This window comes from Pezoporus flaviventris, unplaced genomic scaffold, assembly GCF_033815535.1.
Source record: "Pezoporus flaviventris isolate CSIRO_AGI_PZ_B2104156 unplaced genomic scaffold, CSIRO_AGI_Pfla_v1 ptg000043l, whole genome shotgun sequence".
Classification (NCBI taxonomy): Eukaryota; Metazoa; Chordata; class Aves; order Psittaciformes; family Psittacidae; genus Pezoporus; species Pezoporus flaviventris.
This window is the reverse complement of record NW_026892591.1, coordinates 2,641,887-2,659,582: the sequence shown is the minus strand read 5'-3', so window position 1 is coordinate 2,659,582 and position 17,696 is coordinate 2,641,887. Positions and strand designations below refer to the sequence as shown.

General features: G+C 52.7%; 1 protein-coding gene across 2 annotated transcripts in view; it reads right to left on the bottom strand.

Moving 5' to 3' along the window:
- The window catches only part of PTPRS (protein tyrosine phosphatase receptor type S), a 138,936-nt gene that overhangs the window by 14,237 nt on the left and 107,003 nt on the right, over positions 1-17,696 (bottom strand). The window contains exons 15-23 of one of the 2 annotated variants that reach the window (XM_061466905.1): positions 16,188-16,305; positions 12,180-12,770; positions 11,410-11,507; positions 10,727-10,980; positions 10,259-10,352; positions 9,859-10,074; positions 8,026-8,183; positions 5,134-5,246; positions 2,842-2,889 (exon numbers count right to left, since the gene is read on the bottom strand). In XM_061466905.1, the coding sequence (XP_061322889.1) occupies positions 2,842-2,889; positions 5,134-5,246; positions 8,026-8,183; positions 9,859-10,074; positions 10,259-10,352; positions 10,727-10,980; positions 11,410-11,507; positions 12,180-12,770; positions 16,188-16,305 (1,690 nt within the window). Of the gene's footprint in view, positions 1-2,841; positions 2,890-5,133; positions 5,247-7,000; positions 7,147-8,025; positions 8,184-9,858; positions 10,075-10,258; positions 10,353-10,726; positions 10,981-11,409; positions 11,508-12,179; positions 12,771-16,187; positions 16,306-17,696 lie in introns of those variants that run through there. The other variant, XM_061466906.1, reaches the window with a different exon arrangement.

The following is a 17,696-nucleotide window of genomic DNA, read 5'->3' as shown; positions in this document are numbered from 1 at the left end:
CCTGCTGTGAGTGACAGCGGACAGGCAAGGACAGCAGCATGCCGAGAAGCCCTGGGGCAGTGCCCCCAGTGAGGACAGGGGTGGAGAAGAGATGGAAGCCAGGGAGAATTTCGAGCCCCGTGGGTGTTGGTGTGTGACAAAGCAGCGGCGGTGGCAGCAGCATGGTCAGATACTCCGAAAACTCAGCACAGAGATGGCAAAGCAAGCATGACATCTGCAGTTTTACAGTGACTTCTGGAGAGATGCTGCCTCCCCCAGGCCTGGGGACAGGATGAGTCTGCACAGAGTGGGCATCTGAGCCACCACTCCAACAGGGCTCTCCTAAGCTAACTGGACCTTCAGCGTAGCCACCACTCAAACCAGGCATCCTGTGGCTAACTAGGCACGAGGAAACTGGCTCTGAATAGAAGGGGCAGGGGGGCACAGACAAAGAAACCTTCACAAAAACAACCCCAAAGTATTCCGGAGCCTGCCCTGGCTCCATTCTAAGCTGCTGAGGATCAGGGCAGGAAGTGCCTCCCTGCTCATGGAGGGAAAGCTCCAAGTGTGTCTTGGTGTCCTGTAGCCCACTGCACCTGGACAAGGATTTCTCCTCTGCTTCTCACCCTGGACTGGAAGGTGGCTGCCATCCAGCCCAGTACCACAGCCCCGGATGCACACTGGGGGGTTGGAAGAACCGGTCCTGTCTCTGCCCATGCGGGAGGGGAAGAACACCCTGGCTGAGAGCCCAAACCAAGCGAGTATCATAAGCACTTTGCTCAGTGTGTGTCCCTCTGCCTCTGAAAGCAAGGGCTGAAGAGGGCAGGAAGCACACCTTGAGCTGCAGCATTAAAGCCAAACACGACTCAGAACTCCTGGCAACCCAACAAAAGCTGCCTCCAGATCTCTGTGGATCTCTCTCCCTGACTTCCTTCCCCCTGGGCTGGAGGCAGCCGGGCAGTGCTTGGCCCAGCAGCACAAAGCTGGAGGCCGTTTGCTTCAGAACACAGCAGCTATGTGAAACCCCACGCGGGGTGGAAGGAAAACTATCCACAGAGAGCCCCAGCAAGGAAACTAATCCCAGATCCTCCTTGGCTCAGAAGTCAGGGAGCAGTATGGCATTCCCTCCTATGGGAAAGGCCCACTGTGCCCATCTGGAACGGGAGTCATGCTCCCCCCGAAGGCATTTCACAAGTTTCCTTCATAAAAGCTCCAGGAAAACTCATCGCTGTGACCAGCTCCTGCCAGCCAGCTCTGCCTCTTTGCTGGGGGACATCCCCAGCTCCACCCCGCTGCGAACAGCCCCTGGCTGTGAGCACATGGGCCCTTGCCTTGTTCCGCTGCTGTTAGAGACAGAAATCCCCTGGTGGGACCCATTTCTGGGGCCCTTTAGAATAAAAGAGGACGGGAAACCTCGGCAGGGATGAAGGCTTTCCCGGTCAAAACACCAAGTGCACGGGGGATCCCATTAAGGTCCAGGAGGAGCCCGATACGAAACGAGCCAGGAGCGCTGCTCCCCGGGGGCACCAGCGGCACCGCTGCGGCAGCTGCAGCAGCTCCCCTTTTGTCTGCTTTACTTCAATAACTTTGCAGAGATGAAGGGAACCGGCTCACGGGCTCCTCTGCTCAGTGGCCTCCTGGCTACCTGCAGGGCTGCCAGCCAGGGAGCCCTCCCAGCGGCATGGGGGCAGAGGGACCATTGCCATGGGCTGAGGGTCAGCCAAGGATCAGTGCGGCTGGAAAAGCCACACAGACCCCTCTGTTCTAAGGAGAGGGTTAAGGGGAGGGGGCAGGTGGACTGGGACAGTATTGACAGGAGCACTCAACCCCAAAGAGATCAATATTGGGATTAAAGTATTCAGAGACACATCCCAGCCCTCCCATCTCTGAGCACAAGCAGCAGCTGTGACTTCACACTTGTCAGCTCACATCTACCCCCCTGTTCAGCATTAAAACAATAAAATCAAACCCGCCCAGCAAAGCTGGGATCTTGGCTTCTAATGGGATGAAGTCTTTCAGAGGCAGTCTCATCGAACATTTCAATCACTTGAGTCTCTCTAATCTTATCACAAAAGACTTGATTCTCTGTGCAGCAGCCAACTTGCCAGCAACGTCACCCTAACATCTGTTCCATGGGCCAGAGCCCATCTATCCCTGCAAAGCCACTGTGCCTGGATGGCCTTCTGCATGAAACCAGGGTGTGAGGAGGACCACGGACAGGCCTCTGGTCTTTGTGCTCCTGGAACAAGGCGATGCCAAGGAACAGACACCTGCCACAGATGGGAAATGGCTCTTTCCTCGTCGGACACAAAAAGGTGCCTGTGCGGCTCTATCCACAAAAAGACAGGGGCTCCTCAGCTGCAGCTCTGGCTCTTCTCTTTCCCTGCTTTAAGAAGCAATGGACACAAAAGCACAGGCACACACACAGCGCTCACACACTGGGACACAAAGATCACTTCCTGCCCGTGAGGGACATTTAGCCAAGCTTCAGAAACGAAACATCTTTGACAATGGGGGAAAAGGAAGCCTCAAACCCGAGGTCTTTCTCCTGAAAGAGCAAGAGGATGGGCAGTGTCCCACGCTGCTACCTGGGGCTCTATTCTGCTGCTGCTGCTACCCTTGTCTTGCAAAAGGCCTGTTGTTTGATACTGTAAAACTGGAAGCGCAGTTCAGACAAACAGATGGCACAGAAACGGGGATGAGATGGGCAAACACTGCAGGAATACAGAGAATTTGGCAAAAAATAAGTATTAATAATAACAGGAACAAAACAGAACTGGAAAAGGAAAGCGACAGAAGAGAAAAAACTAATAATGGGGGGGGAAATGAAACCAACAGGAACAAAAACACACAGGAACTAACTTTCAAAGTCAAACTCAGGGTCACTGAGAGGGCTGCTCAGACCAGAATCTGCAGAAAACAGTAAAAAATAAAGAAATAAAATATACACTTGTTTAAAACTTTCATGCTAATAAAACAAAAAAACCAACATAAATCTGAAGAGGAAAAGAAAAGTTATTTTTGTGCTGCTCAGGCTAGGACACGATACCAACATGTGCTGGCCTTTCCCCTCTCCGAGCTGCAGAGATGCTCACACACGCTCCCATGCCCACCTCCCCTCTCTGTTTCGTTGCTGGGGACACTACAGGGGCTCTGCTGCTGGGTCCTCTGGCTGGAGAAGAGCCTGCAGGTCCTCTTCTAAACCACAGTGTACAGAATTCAAACTCCCTCAGTTCAGACAGCACTTCCCTACGAGCTGCACCACAATCTCTCCATCACCACCAACGCACTCCAAGCTCTGATTTTCCATTTCCATCTTCACCCAACTCTTTGCAAAATTCTGTGGGAGGCAGTTGACAAACTCTCCCAAACCCTTTAAAACCTCTCTCTGCTTTACAAGCTCTAGAGCAGTCACTGAGCTGGATAAAACTCTTTGCCTAGATAAACTCATAAAGGAAAGGTGACATCTTTCTAAAGCCAGACTGGACAAAGCCCTTTAGAGATGTGCAGACCTCTGCCCAGCAGAGCATTAGTGGCAGGTTTGCACGTCTGAGCTACCTTTTACAAGCCTCTTAGACCAGAGGTACAGCATGACCAAACCAGCAGGGTCAGTGAAGACAGGCTCGCCCATCTATCCATCACTTGGAAGTGCCCTCAGCTGACTCTGTTACCCTGTGGGGACAAGGAGAAATACCCAGCAAGGGAAACACATGGAACAGCACTTCCAGCTGCTTCCTGGCACCCAGGCTAAGCTGGATGCCCACAACCTGGTATCTTTATTTTCATCTCAATGTAGATTTTACCTGGGGGAGCTCAGCTCTTTCTCTTGGATCTCACATCACCACCTCAAGCTCCAAGAAGCCAACCTGAACACTCCCAAAGGGAGCTCCTGTTTGCACCCAGTATAGAACACTGAGCCCAGAGAAACCCAAACTGGTGCTGAGCTGAAGCTGGGAACACTCAAAAGATCCTGAACACCTTCAGACCCTCCAGCAAGAGCACCACTAAGAGCTGATTCAGGGACCTGCTGCTGAACTGCTCTGTGTTGAGTCCCTCCATGCTGGATCGAGCATTATCCTATCCCTCCACTGAGACTCAACCATTCCTAAGCTTGGGCTGATACCAATGGGCTGTTCCTAACTCTTTTTGATATGAAACCCTCAGCTCAGTGCTGCCTTTGTGCTTCCCTCTGGGTACCTATTGACCTACCAACCCTACCCTAGGAAGACTCAGACAACGCTAAGGACAGGACTGAGATGGGAAGGGCAAACAGGAGCTGCAGAAACATTACTAACAAGCACAACACAGCAAAAAAATACAAACAAACTGAAAACAACAGCCAGCCCCCCAAAAGCACAATAAATTCCCTTCCAACTCCTCAAGCACCAGGAACTCGGAGCAGAGGTGGGTACCAGAGTGCAGGCACTGCTCAGCACTGCCAAGCGTCTGTCTGTGTGAGGACGTGCCTGCGCCGCGCCAGGTCAGTGGTGGCTTGCAGAGGTGCCATGCAGGCAGCTTCGACATGCATGTGCGTGGGACACACGTGTACAAGAGGAGGGTGCTTCGAGCTGCTCTGCCCAGGAGTGAAGTGCAGTTACACGCCTGCCCAGCGGCTGCTTGCAGCGATGGGGTCTGCACCAAGAGAGGAGATGCTCCCCTCAAGCAACCCGCTGCACCCCTGGGGCAGGCCTGGCTCCTCCCCACGGTGGTTTGGCACGTATGCAGACAGCACCAGTTCCAGACGTGCCTGAAGCCCTGGGTGCTGGGGAACACGCCACGCTTCATCCCCATCACCCCAGGGTGTGGGGCACGGAGCAGTGCGGCAGCACCGGTGGTCTGGCAAAGCTTGGCATGGCCACGGCTCCTGCAGCTGCACACTTAGCTCGGAATGCACCAATTTAGTAGGTGGGAAAGCCCTTCTTCCTGCCTTGCCACTGCTGAGTAGAGGCTGTGCAAGGTCCTTGAGGCTCCCCAGCAAAGCTTTTGCTCAGCGGGCTTGCTCAGCATAGACAAAGCACGAGGTTCCTTGGCTGCACCCTGCGTGTCAAAGGCAGCACTGCAGCAGCCTTCCCGCAGGCAGGAAGGGGCTAAGGAAAGGGCAGTTGCTCCACTGCTGCCTTCCCAAGTGAGAAAGGCTGGTTAGCAGCTGGTTACCTGGGGTCTGGAAGTTGATGCGCCTCATTTCCACAGGGTCCTTTGGGTGGTGCGGGGTGATCTCCGCGTTGTTCAGCAGGCATTTTGTCCGCGGCTCCGAATCCTTCCGTTTGCTTTAGAGAACAACAACGATAACAAAAGAACTGAAAAAACAACCCCCAATACCCCAGGACAAAAGACAAAGCCATTTATGGGCCTTTTAGTCCCTTCTGTCTTCAGCTCCTCGGGCCATGTGGAGACCTGAGCACAGCTCCCACCAAAATCAGGGTCAGATGCAGCCAAGGATCTAAGTAAGTTACCTAAAGTGTCTCAGAAAAGGGGTGAGGTTTGGAGGGGTTTCAGTGCTGCACTGGATGGGTTCACATCCCCCCAGCAGCTTTTGGGCAAGTCTGGAAGTTCCTCCTCACAGCAGCACCAGCACAGGAAGGAGCAGCTGAGGTGTGTGAGCTCCCTCCCTGCACACACAAGCCTCCTCTGGACTCTGCAGAGCTCAGCAAGCAGAAACCTTCCAGTGCTGGCCAAGCCATTCCAGCCTGGAAGAATCCGAGCCAAAACAATCATTTGGAAAAGTACACAACCTTCTGCTGTGACCTTGGCCATCAAATCCTGCTGTTGCTCTGCTGGCTTGTTTAGGAGCTGCACGCAGAGAAGTCAGAGCAGTGGTTTCCAACCTGTTCCGATCTGCAGAACCCTAAAAACGTGGGTTCAAAAACCAGTGCAGACACATACATCCTCGCCCATCACAGCTGGGCCTGCTGAGATCTGTCTCAGCTCCTTGCCAGAAGCTGAAGCCTGCCCCAACCTGCCAGCTGGGCTGCACATCCAAGTGCTTCCTACTATGTTTGCCTCAAAATGGCAAAGGTTAGAGGAGGCAATGAAAGTCTTTGCTGATGTGGCTGCTTCTCCTTGAGAAACACCTGGAAGCAAAGTCCAGTGCTGGTCTGGAGCTGTGACAACCTCTAGCAAGAGAACAGTGCTGGGAGCAGAACTTCTCCAGGGGGCAGAGAAGACGTACCCATACCCTGAGGCTTGCAAACACTGCCCTAGCCCTTCTTTAGCAAGGTGGCTCTAGAGCTCCTCACCTCTCCTGCCTGGGCTGCACATAATCTGCCTGCAGCAATAAGGGCAACTACATAAGCAGAGAGGAGGTTACCGAGTACATTTTTAGCCGCTTCTTAATGTCATTAATAGCCAGAAGAAGGGACACGAGCTCTGCCAGCACTGCACGGGGCAGCATTTTGGAATGACCCCACTTTACAGCTTGGCAGCGGTTCATTTTTGCCACAGCTCTGAAACTGCTGTTACCAGCCCATTGCTTAAACCCATCAGCTACTTCCAGTGAAAGCTCTCCCAGCCTTGGAAATGGCTTGAAATAAGTCTCATTTTTACAGGCATAAACGCACTCTGTCAGAAGTCCCTGGCTAATGGGGCAACAACAGCTTCTGCAAGGGGGTGAGGACAGCTCAGCTGGGGAGATTCTGCTTCCAGTATGCCAGTGGCTCAGGGACAGCCTGGATGGAGCAGTCAGACATGGAGAAAACCCACTTTCACCTCTGACTGCAACACAAATGGGTGTTTCTCTGCTCCATTAACCCAACGTTTTATGAGCCATTTACTATCACTGCTGCTCAGCTTGAGAAAGGGCCATTAAGCCTAGGAATGGACAAGCAGCAGAAAGCTGGCCTTTTCCTTCCTTTCCCTGCCCTGATTCAAACATGGCCCCATGCTAGTCTGACACAGGCTTTCTGTTAGAACAGATCTAGTGGTAAGAACTGTACCAGCAAAGCCCCACCACCATGGACAGGAAAACACTACCTAACACACAGCAAGAAAGAACCTCAGTAAAGGGCGAATCTGATGCTCTTACCTGTCTGGTTTGCTGTCCAGGAAAGCAGCAAGTGGAGAGAAGACAAGACAAATGTTCAGGTTAGAAAGGACTTGCAGAAGAAAGGGGAAGCACTTGCTCAGCCCTAACCCTGGCAGCATAGGTGGGACCAGCAAAGATCACCCAATGCAGATCAGTGCTAATGAGCACCAACAAGGACCACGTGTGGCCCTGACCCCAGAGTACTTGTGTGCATGGGTTCAGGTGCTGGGATGTGACACAGGCACGTGTATAATCAAACACACCTGTGCAGATGGAAGACGGAGCAGGGTTAAACGAGCTCCCTCCAGCCATGGTATGAGAGGTTCCAGACAAGGACAGCCTGGCACTGGCCACAGCTTCCATCCTGCCCCCTTGGACCTATTCTGCTCAGCATCTGCTTCCTCTCCGGTTCTCTTTCATTGCACAGTGTGGCCTGTGTGTGCTCAAGGGTCCCCCACTCTCATCCACACACCATGAGCTGCTCAGAAAGCCAAGGAAAGGGAGAGGTTTCCAGGGGTGTTCCCTCCTCTCTCCTGCAGACTCGCAGTACAGCCCTGCTCTCATCTCCCAACTCCAGCTGAAAACCAGCTGGAGAACAGGGGAGGTCCCTGCAGCTCCACAGCACAAAGGTGCTTTCTCTGCATCACCCCCACTGTGCACACACACACAGAGAGCACAGACGGGGCCTGAGGCTGTGGCTGAGAACAGGTCTTCTGAAGGAGACAGGCACAAGACCTGACAAACTCATTGCACACATGCCACAGCAGACTGTAAGACCAGCACAACTCTACTGAGGGTGCCAGTGGGTAGACTCTGAAGCAGCAAGTCCCTGCAACCTGCTGCTACTCTCTCCTGCCCCAGTCAGACCCTTCCATTCCAGCATTTGTGCCTTAGGGCTCCTCTCTCCTTGCTGGTGGAAGGATTTGCCCTCAGCTGACTACAGCACCAAGGAGGGAATTCCCTTCGGGGCTCAGAGCTGGGGACATTTAGAATGGTCACAGATGTGGACAAGAAGCATCTCTTACTTTTTGTAGAGTAGGATGGCAATGACAATGCAGATGATGAACACGACGGCCAGGACGGGCCCGATGACCCAGATCAGCCCCTCCTCTCCATCAATGATGGGCTGTGGATCAGGGTTGTCCAGCTGGATGGGGTCAGAGAATGGACTAGCAGCAAAAGTCTGAAAGACATGAAAGATTGTGGAACCCATTTCAGAGATGGAGTGGGGACTGAAAACAGTGGGCAAGCAGACAGTATTCCACAAGAGGAACTTCTAGAGAAGATGTGAGCTCTCTGCAGCACAAACCAAATAACACCAGAGAAAATGTACTCTTCATCCTATAGAAAAGACCCTTGCCTGTGAGCATCCACATGACAGGTACCTTCCTCCTCCAGTGGTCCTGGCAAGACACACCACTGGAAGATCACATCCACTTGATGTTGTGGACTGCCTTGTGCCTATGGTTTACCTGGTCCTGCAGCCAGGGAAGTGCTTTTAGAAAACCAGTTGACTCTGACTGTGCTTCACCACATCCCTGAGCCCTCTCCATGCCACAAACACACAAACCCTTCTTGGGTTCAAAGCCTTCATGGAACCATCTGGATTTTGACAGTCAGATGGATTACAGAGAAAGAGGGAAGGGATTAAACCAAGAATTAATGCTTAGGAACACTCGGGTCTGGTAACTGGAAAAGCCCAACCCTTGCAATTAAATATAGATTAATAAAATACAGTATGTCTCCTCTGCAGGGAGAGGAGAATCAGGCACATTGAAACTCATCCGACTCCTAGCTACTGAGCATTGCCTGCTTGTTCTTCATGAGTGCTACCATCTCCCCACCCCAGGAAGGATGCAGAGACATAGAAACTACAGAAACCAAAATGCACAGAGCTCTGGGACAGGACAAGAACAGGGGATTTGGGCTGTGTCCTTGAACTCTATCAGCTCTCAGCAAGACTGAAGCAGCGCTGCATACTTGGGAGCTGCAGTGCATCCAGGCTGTTGGGAGATGCAGGACCTTGTTCTAAAGCAGAAATTACCACAAGCTGCAGTAATCCGATTGAGAATCCCATTCAGAAGCGTGTCAGCCTAATCCTTTAATATCAAATCAACAACTAAATATTTATTTGGGGAAAAAAAACCCCTTCTGAAAACCCTTCATTTCAAATAGCTCCCTGCTATAACTCCACAGGGGGATTTAAAGACAACAGAGTATTAGACTGCTTCCTATTGTGTATGTGGGAGGAGGCAGGTAAATATTAACCCAGTTGTTTTCCTAAAGCCAAACAGCACCGCTGAAGGTGCTGAAGTGGTAGAGAGCACATGGAATCTGCCACAAGAAAATGCTCCCCTCTCTGCTTGGCGAGGAACTTTGGAATGACTGGGGGTGCAACATGCTGCTCGCAAAGCAGGATGCCCGGGGGGCACGGCTCTAAGGAATAACAGGACAGGCTTTACAAGAAATCACTCCCTGGAAAGGGGTTTGACTTAGAGAACTCTGGCCTTCAGTGCGGTTCTGAGCTGACAGTTCAGTCCTCTCCATTCTGGACTCCAATCCAGAGCCACAAGTGGAGCACGTCCTGCTTATGAGGACTGTCAAAATGCAGCAGCAGTGCACAAACTCAGGGCACCCTGGGAGAGCACATTTGCTGCATGCAGACCCCAGCACAAACGGCTCCAAGAGCCACACGCAAAAGCTGCACGGCTGGACTGGAAGGACTTTACAAAGCAAGCTTCAAGCTGTGGGATCTGGTGGGAGAGGTATGGAGAATGCCAGGAGGATACCAGGGTCCCTGGTCAGCAGTGGGCATGGAGGGACCCCTGAAGAGGGTGAGAGAAAGCAGCAGCACTCACAGCCTCGGGCTCCTGGAGCACAGCCAGGATGAAGATGACGTATTTCTGCCCTGGCTCCAGGGCTCTGTTCTCGAAGTTGTCGTAGTGCTTCATGTCCCCAAGGATGAAGTGGGAAGGGAGGGAGCGGAACCGGGCAGCGATGTAGGGCTTGGGGAAGTCCAGCTGTCGGGAGTGACGCAGGCTTCGGCGGCGGAGCCTGGCGATGTCCTGCACGAGCTGCGGGAAGCAAAGGAACGCTCTGAGCCCTGGTGCCTTCAGCACCATCACGGGAGCAGGAAGGAAGAAGAGCCAAACCATCCCACTCAGATACCCAAACCCCACCCTTCCCAGGCTCTCAGGTCACCATCCCATCCGTTAGAGCTCTCTCCCTACAGCTGCCTTCAGCTTCACCCACACTCACCTCCTCCAGGTCCATCTCCTCCGGGCTGCCCAAGGGGTTGAGGAATTGTCCTCCTCGGGACTTCCTTAGAGGCACCACCACAATGTAAAAAGCTCTAAGAAATGGGAACAATCACAAGAAATAGAAGGGATTACTCTCCTTCTACAAGCCACAGAAGAAGAGAGTGCACACACTGATGTGGAAGGCTGGGTTTGCCTAAACAGCCCCACTGGCTCAACCCAGCAAGCCCTTGCTTTTCATTTAGCACTGCTGTTATTGCTGCTCCTAGAATGAGCTTGGATCCAGTGGCAGCCCCTTATTTACTCCCTTTGCATTTCTCTGATATCCCCTGTTATAGCTGGGAATTGGCTCCAAAAGACAACAGTCAGGAGGCTGAAAAAGCAGGGAATGCCCCCCTGTACTGCACATGCGGCCTCCCCTCGCAACACAAACTCAGCCCCACACATCCGCAGCTTAACAGAAACCTACTGGACAGGCACCGAGCTCTTCACATCTGGGAGAATCACCACCACGTTGCCATCAGCATCAGGTTTATAGGTCACCTCTGGCTTCTTGGACAACATGTCAGCAGCGGTCCAGGCCGCCACGTTCTGCTGCAGCCCACCCATGCTATTGCCCCGGCTCATCAGGACGAAGTTGTAGAACGTGCGGGGCTTCAGGTTGGTGATGAGCTTCTTGGTGGTGCGGCCGTCCACATCCACGTTCAGCCCGTTGTACTGGATCTGCGGGAGGCAAAGAGGCACCAGAGTTGTCCCAGGAGCAAGGCTGAGACTGCTCGAGCAACCAAACTCCTTCCTCCTTCCTCCCCCGGGCACCAGAGCTGGGGCAGACACAGGAATGGAGGGATTTGAATGGGGGGTGTCTGTCTCTTGTACCCACTGCAGGGTCCCCAAGCATAAAGCAGATGCAGGTCAAAGCCTTGAGACTTCTCCGGGAGGAGGAATTTGGGGTGAGTTCCCTAGGGTGGAAGTGAGTTGGTAACAGAGGTGGGAATGGGACCCCCCAGCCCCGATTTCCAGTTCACCTCCTTGATCTAACAGTGACTGACCATTCCCTGCCCATACCCTCTTACCATCTCGTGCTCAAACCAACAGACAAAACTGCCAGGAAACTGGGAAGAAACACAGGTCTGCCTCCTCCATTGCACTTGCCTTGTATGGGGTGGGAGAGTTGTAGTTCTCAGGGAACTCCCAGCTCAGAAGGACAGATGTCTTTGTGACCATCTTCACCTTGAAGTTTTTGGGTAAAACTGCGGAGAGAAAAGTGAGGAGGAAGGGGAGAAAGGAGAAGAAAAGGCAGCAGAGGGAAGGAAGAGCAAGAAAGAGAAGGAAGAGAATGTCAGGCACTGGCAAAGGGGCCTGCCAGGCTGGGTCTGGCTGCCACTGCAGGAATGGAAGCGCTTGCTCCCTCCTCCACATTTTGCTTGAGTTTTGCCAAGTTCCATCTCCCTGCGCTCCCTATCCCCATGCCTAACCCCAGGGAGGGGTGAAAGAGGGATGTGTGGCTTTGCCCACACGCTTATGGGTCTGGGTGGCTGCTGCAGGAACGAGGTGCTGGCTTTCTGAGCATGCTCAAGTGAGGAAACCCATCCCAGGTCACGTCCTGAGGATCTGTGATGGTTCTGTTTTCTTTTGGCTGGTTGCAAAAGCTGAAGAAAACGCTCTTCCCACCTGTACAGCGACCGAGCCCCACTTCAGGTGCCCGTGAAAGAAGGGTGTCCGGACTTAACTTAGAAGAAAGTGGTAAAAGGGACTTACCTGGCACAAGGCAGAGAGGAGCTGAGGGACTCAGTGGGAAACCAGAGTGCTTTGCATTTACTCACGAGCCTGGCTGAGCCTGGCTTGACCTCTCCAGCTCTCTGCCTCCTGGCACCAGCCCCGGTTACAAGGGGAGAGAGGGAGGAGAAACCGGTAAATCCTACCTTGATCCAGCTGGAACGTCCGATACTGGACAATGGGGCTGTATGGCCCGGGGCCTTTACTGGTGTGAGCCCGGATTTTAACATCATAGGCGGTGTTGGGTTTGAGGCCGTTGAGGGTGTAGGAGTTCTCTGGGGAGGGGGGCAGGTCTTTTTCCAGCAGGTTGCCGGGAGAACCGGCTTCCCGGTAGGCCACGGTGTATTTGACGATGGCTCCGTTCCTCTCGGCCAGCACGGGCGGGAGCCAGCCAAACTGGACCGACATGGCGGTGATGTTGCTCGCCTCGAGGATCTGGGGGTAACCCTTGGGGATGTCTTCAGGGGTGGTGAGTTCCTGCACGGCTTCCTCCCCAAAGCCAGCCCGGCTTTTCACGGCCAGCTTGAAAACGTACGTGGCGCCTTTGTGGATGCTGGGAGCGGTGTACTTATCCTCCAGGGCTGTGAACTCCAAGGTAGCCAAGGGATCAACATCCTTGCGCCCAAACTGGAGCCGGTAGCCCATCACCTGGCCTTCTGCATCCAATGGAGGCTCCCATTTGACCAGAAGAGTGTTCTCCTCTGTCTGGTGCACAGACAGGATGGGCTTCCCTGGGACTGGGAGAGAAGAGAGACACCTTCTGTCAAACACAAGATAGGGTTGCTGGTGAGGAGATGCAGAGACTCAAACTGCAGCAGCAGGTTCCTTAAATCACAGAACCCCAGACTGGTTTGGGTTGAAGGGACCTTAAAGCTCCTCCAGCTCCAACCCCTGCCATGGGCAGGGACCCCTTCCACTGGAGCAGCTTGCTCCAAGCCCCTGTGTCCAACCTGGCCTTGAACACTGCCAGGGATGGGGCAGCCACAGCTTCTCTGGGCAAATCACAGCAAGTTCTCAGCTCCACTCTGTACTTCAGTGTATCCCCTTGTAAACTGAGCTCTGCTGCCCATCCGTGGTACACGTGGAGGGTCTATCAAGTTTAGGAAAGGAGGTGCACTGCCAGCGGGAGGCACTGACATTTCTGGACTTCTTCCCTCTTCTCAGGACGGAAAGGTCCCTCTGTCTCCATTAGACAGCACAATTCATGCAGAAAGACTGGAACAGATTGGCTCAGGCTGCGAAGTCCAGAGCAACTGAGGGTGAAGTAATGAAGGATGGGAAAGGAAGGCTGGGCAGCCCCAGGTCCTGAGCAGCAGGCACGAGTCCAGCTAAGTGGTACAGAAAGAAGGAAGCACACAAGAGAGTGCAAACAGAGCCCCAGATCTGTGCGAGGCAGAGGGTAGGGAGAGCTGCTGTGTTTTCAGCCAGCTCCCTCTGTAACGTGTCAGTCAGTTCCTCCACACGTGGGGGATACTGCAGCTCAGCAGTACTGTGCCTCTGCCTAATGAGCCCTGGCACTGCCCAACTGCTAAGCGAGCCCACAGCCACAGCTAAATGACATGTGCAGGCCCAGAGGCTCCTGAAGCTGGAGAAACCAGAGCATTAATTCCAGCAGCTCACGCGTCATTTACACTCAACTCCACTATTAGAGAACTGATTTCCTTCTCTCCGCCTTGGCATTTCTTCTGGTTGAACAGGAGGAGGAGAGAGAAGGGAGTTAGGAGAGATCCTGGCCCGCTCTGGCAGCACAAGTCCAGGCTGGGAAGCTGCAGCGTGGTTAAGGGAGAGGGCAGGAGGGAGCTGGCAGGGAAGGATGGGGATCCCGACAAAGTGGGGAAACCACTCTGCCTGCTGCACCGACTGCCATCTGACCATGCGCGTGAAGGGCTGCCCCTGAAACAAACCACAGCATCACAGAACGGTTTGGGTTGGAAAGGATCTTAAGATCACCCAGTTCCAACCCCCTGCCATGGGCAAGGGTGCCAAAGGATGGCTAAGGAGCAGTGCTGGGAGAGCCTCCCCTGGAAATGCTCAGAAAGACATTAAAGAAAAGGGCAATGCCATTACCTTGATGTCTCAGTTTTATCACAAATGTTACTTTTATCAGCTGAGCTCAAAAATACTACATTTGCACAACAAATATCATTTGCAAGAAAGGAGAGAAGAAAGTGAAAGGGGGGGCTGAAGTGTTTTATTTTGCAATTGGTTTGGACAGTAAAGGAGAAAACTGGATGTATTATGGTATTTAAATTCATTCCCTAGCCCTGAATGATAAAGAAAGAAATCTTTCCTCACAGAAGCTCTATTGACTGAACACTGCAAAGGAGGTAAGACTGTTACAGAGCCATTTGAAAGATTTCTTTTAAAATTGCTATTTCAAGTTGGGGGGAAATTGAGTTTTGGGTAATAGCTGCTGTGCTGGAGAAAACATCCCTCTGTGACTGATCACCTGCACTGCAAATCCTAATGGGGAGAGATGAGGGAGGGTGACAAGAGAGAGTGATGAGGGAGGGAGGCAGAGAGAAAGGCTCTGGGAGAGAAGAGTGGAAGGGGGAGAGAGCCTTGGGAAGAAGGAGATGAGAGGAGAGAACCAGGGAGCTTGTGAGAAGAAACATGGACAAAGCCAGAGGGGGAAGAAGAAGGGGAGTGAAGGAAAAGGCCTCTGACAGCACATTGACACTACAAGGCTGGGGACAGGAGCCTGGATGCTGACATCCAAACATACCCTGCTGTAACATCTGCAAGAGCTGGTGTCCTGGAAAGCAACCTTGCCCTCTTGTGTACTGTTCTCCAGGCAGGAGAGGAAAGAGGGCAGAGGAAGGCTGACATCCCACTCCCTTGTCTGAACACAAGAACGTAAAATGAGATGAAGATGTGAGTTAGGGCAGGGAAAAGGCAAGGGCAGGGAGGGCAGCCGCGGCTCCAGCCCTGGGTGCTTCAGGCCAGGGCTCCTGAGCCCGCTCTGTCCTGTACCCTCAGCTGAGTGTCTGTGCTGCCTCCAGGGCCTGAGCAGAGGTTTCAGGTTAATTATGCAGTGTGTCCAAAGGCCTTTGATCCCTGCAGAGGCACAGAGCAGTGTTCTTCCTGAAACAAGGGGTGATGTCAGCTTGTGCAGCTGCTGCAGGCAGGCTGAAGATGACTGCCCCCAAACTAAGAAAGAAACAGCCAGGGATGGGAAGTGAGCAGACAAAGGAAAGAAATGAAAAGAGGAAAAGCAATTCTGACAGCAGGAACAAAAGAAAAGAGATGGGCAAAACAGGCAACCAGGGTCCAACAAAAGATGGGCTGGACGAGGGACAACTCCAGATCTAAGCACCGTAGTCTTCCTCCATTACACAAAGCCATTCCCATACTGCGCAAGTGGGAATGCGGATGCTGAGAGGGCAGATGGAGTGTGCACCTCTCCTTTCTGCCTGCAGCACAACTGTCTGGAGGAGCTGGGATACCCTGCTGCCCTTTGTCATTCCTCTGGTTCAGCCCTGCCATCCTGGCGTGGCACTACATCCTCTGTACTCAGGCTGGCAGATACTTTGCCACAAAGAATAGGTCAAAGGGAGGAATGAATCCGGGTGGTATGTGGAGGCAGAGCCCAGGTCCCAGGAATGCTAGTGATGAAAGGGCAATACTGTCAGTCCTTTTCCCTCCACTGGTCCTGAACAAAGAGGGGATATATATTCAGACAGGATACGAGAAGAAGAGTGGGCAGTGTAAGGCACCACTGCCTGCCTGCTGCTTTCAGATCCTTGCAAGTCAGCACCATGACAGCAGACCTCTGGCTCTCCTGCTCCCCAGGGTACCTGTGTGTGCCAACCATCAAAGCCTCACAGTCTCTCCAGCGCCAGACCAGGCAGAGTCTCCTTACTTCTGCTGCACTGGAATTTATTGCACAAGAGATTACAAGCAATGAATTCATCCTCTGTTGCATTTCTGGGTGTGTCTGGGCTTTCTGCAGCACTGCACAGAACACTGTCACTTAGTGAGGGCTACATGTGAGCAGCGACTTTACTACAAACACTTCTGGCTTCGGGGCAGCATGGCGGCTGTTGCAAGTCTGCCCCTCCTGAAGGGAGTGGGATGAAAGAAGCTGGGTCTGGAGAAAGAGCCTCTTGGCTTTAGTAAGCTGCTGAACCCCAATGGCTCAGGAAGACTCTTACCTGCACCCTTCGTAGTGACCACTTTTGGTTTGCTGCGAGCACCATCTCCCTTCATGGTGTAGGCGGCTACAGTGATGGAATAGGAAGTTTCAGGCTGGAGCCCAGCAATGATCATTTCCTGTTTGTGAGATTCCAAAGGGAAATCGTGTCAATATTCAGGTACAGACACACGAGTAGAGCTCTCCCCCCTGCAGGAGTCTCAGCCCTTTTCTAGCATGCAGGAACATTCACTGAATCTGACACACAAGACACTGGGGTAGATGTGGCACTTGGCAGGAGGATGAGACCCACATTCCCTTAGCAAGAGGCACGCACACCCTGGCTGCAAACAGTCCCTCTGTCAACAGAGCATGTCTGCAGGGCCCTGCTTCGATGTGTTCTCTTCCAGATCTACCTCTCAGACATTCCCTATTCCAACACAAACTGCTTCAGCCATCAAAACGCTCTTCAAAGCCTTCGCTCCTCTGCAGCAGGCAGTCTCAGAGGAGGTCTCAGTGGTTGCAGGGAGATTCCATTTCTTTGCCACTTCCCCCCTTCCCTTCTCTCCTCAGAGATATTTTTTTAATGCCTTCATAATAGTAAAGGGATTGCTCGAACACCAAGTGCAAGGGGACGTTTTCTGCTCTTGGCTAAATCCCCAGCACCCTCCTTCCTCCACCCTGCATCACCCTCACCACCCCTCCCTCCCAAGAGCTTTTGTAAGAGTGGCCTCAAGAGGAGCCCTTCCCCATCACATATTCAGCCCTTCCAAGGGCTGTGTTGTGAAAGGAATACCCGTGCTAAATCAAACAGGATGAGAGCCTATGCAGCAGGGTTTTCTCCAAGGCCCTGGAAAGGAGGGAGATGGGAATGTTGTGCACGTTTTGTGGCCTTCCTTTCTCCTTATCCTCCCCACTGCCCCTTTGTGCTTCCAATATTAAATCTCAAGGCAGCACTTGGGAAGAATCTGCTGGTCCTGTATTGGCCCCAAAGCTGAGCAGGGAGTGGAACAGCAGAACTCCAGAGCAGGGGGCTTTTGATCAACAAGCCTGGAAGCCATTAGCTGCAGACAGGTCTGTGTTCCACAAGTCAAGAAACCTGTTCTGCTTTCACACTTGCACCAAGTTTCATTACGGTTTCAGGCACGAGGCTTTGCCTTTCACAGGACTCAGTTTCTCCATCTGCAGAAGAGAGGCCCCTCACTTTTTGTCACTAAAGAGACACGAAAGCAATCAATCCAGTAGTGCATTATCTTGGGAACCTGCCATTCCAGGAGGGAAATGCCTTCTCCTCCTGCTTTGTAGCTGTAAGATCAGGGAAAACATTTAGCATTTTAGCAGCAGTAATGCCAAATGCCAAAGAGCCAAGCTGATTTTGAGGGCTACTTAAAAGGTTAAAGTGTCAATCGTGATTTACTGCTTTGTATCAACAAGTGTCTAAGCATCTTGTCCCTTGAAGGGCACAAAGCGCTTGTTCCTGCCCTCATAGCTCAGGACTTGTGAGGCTTTGAATTCCCAGTGCTTTTCAGCC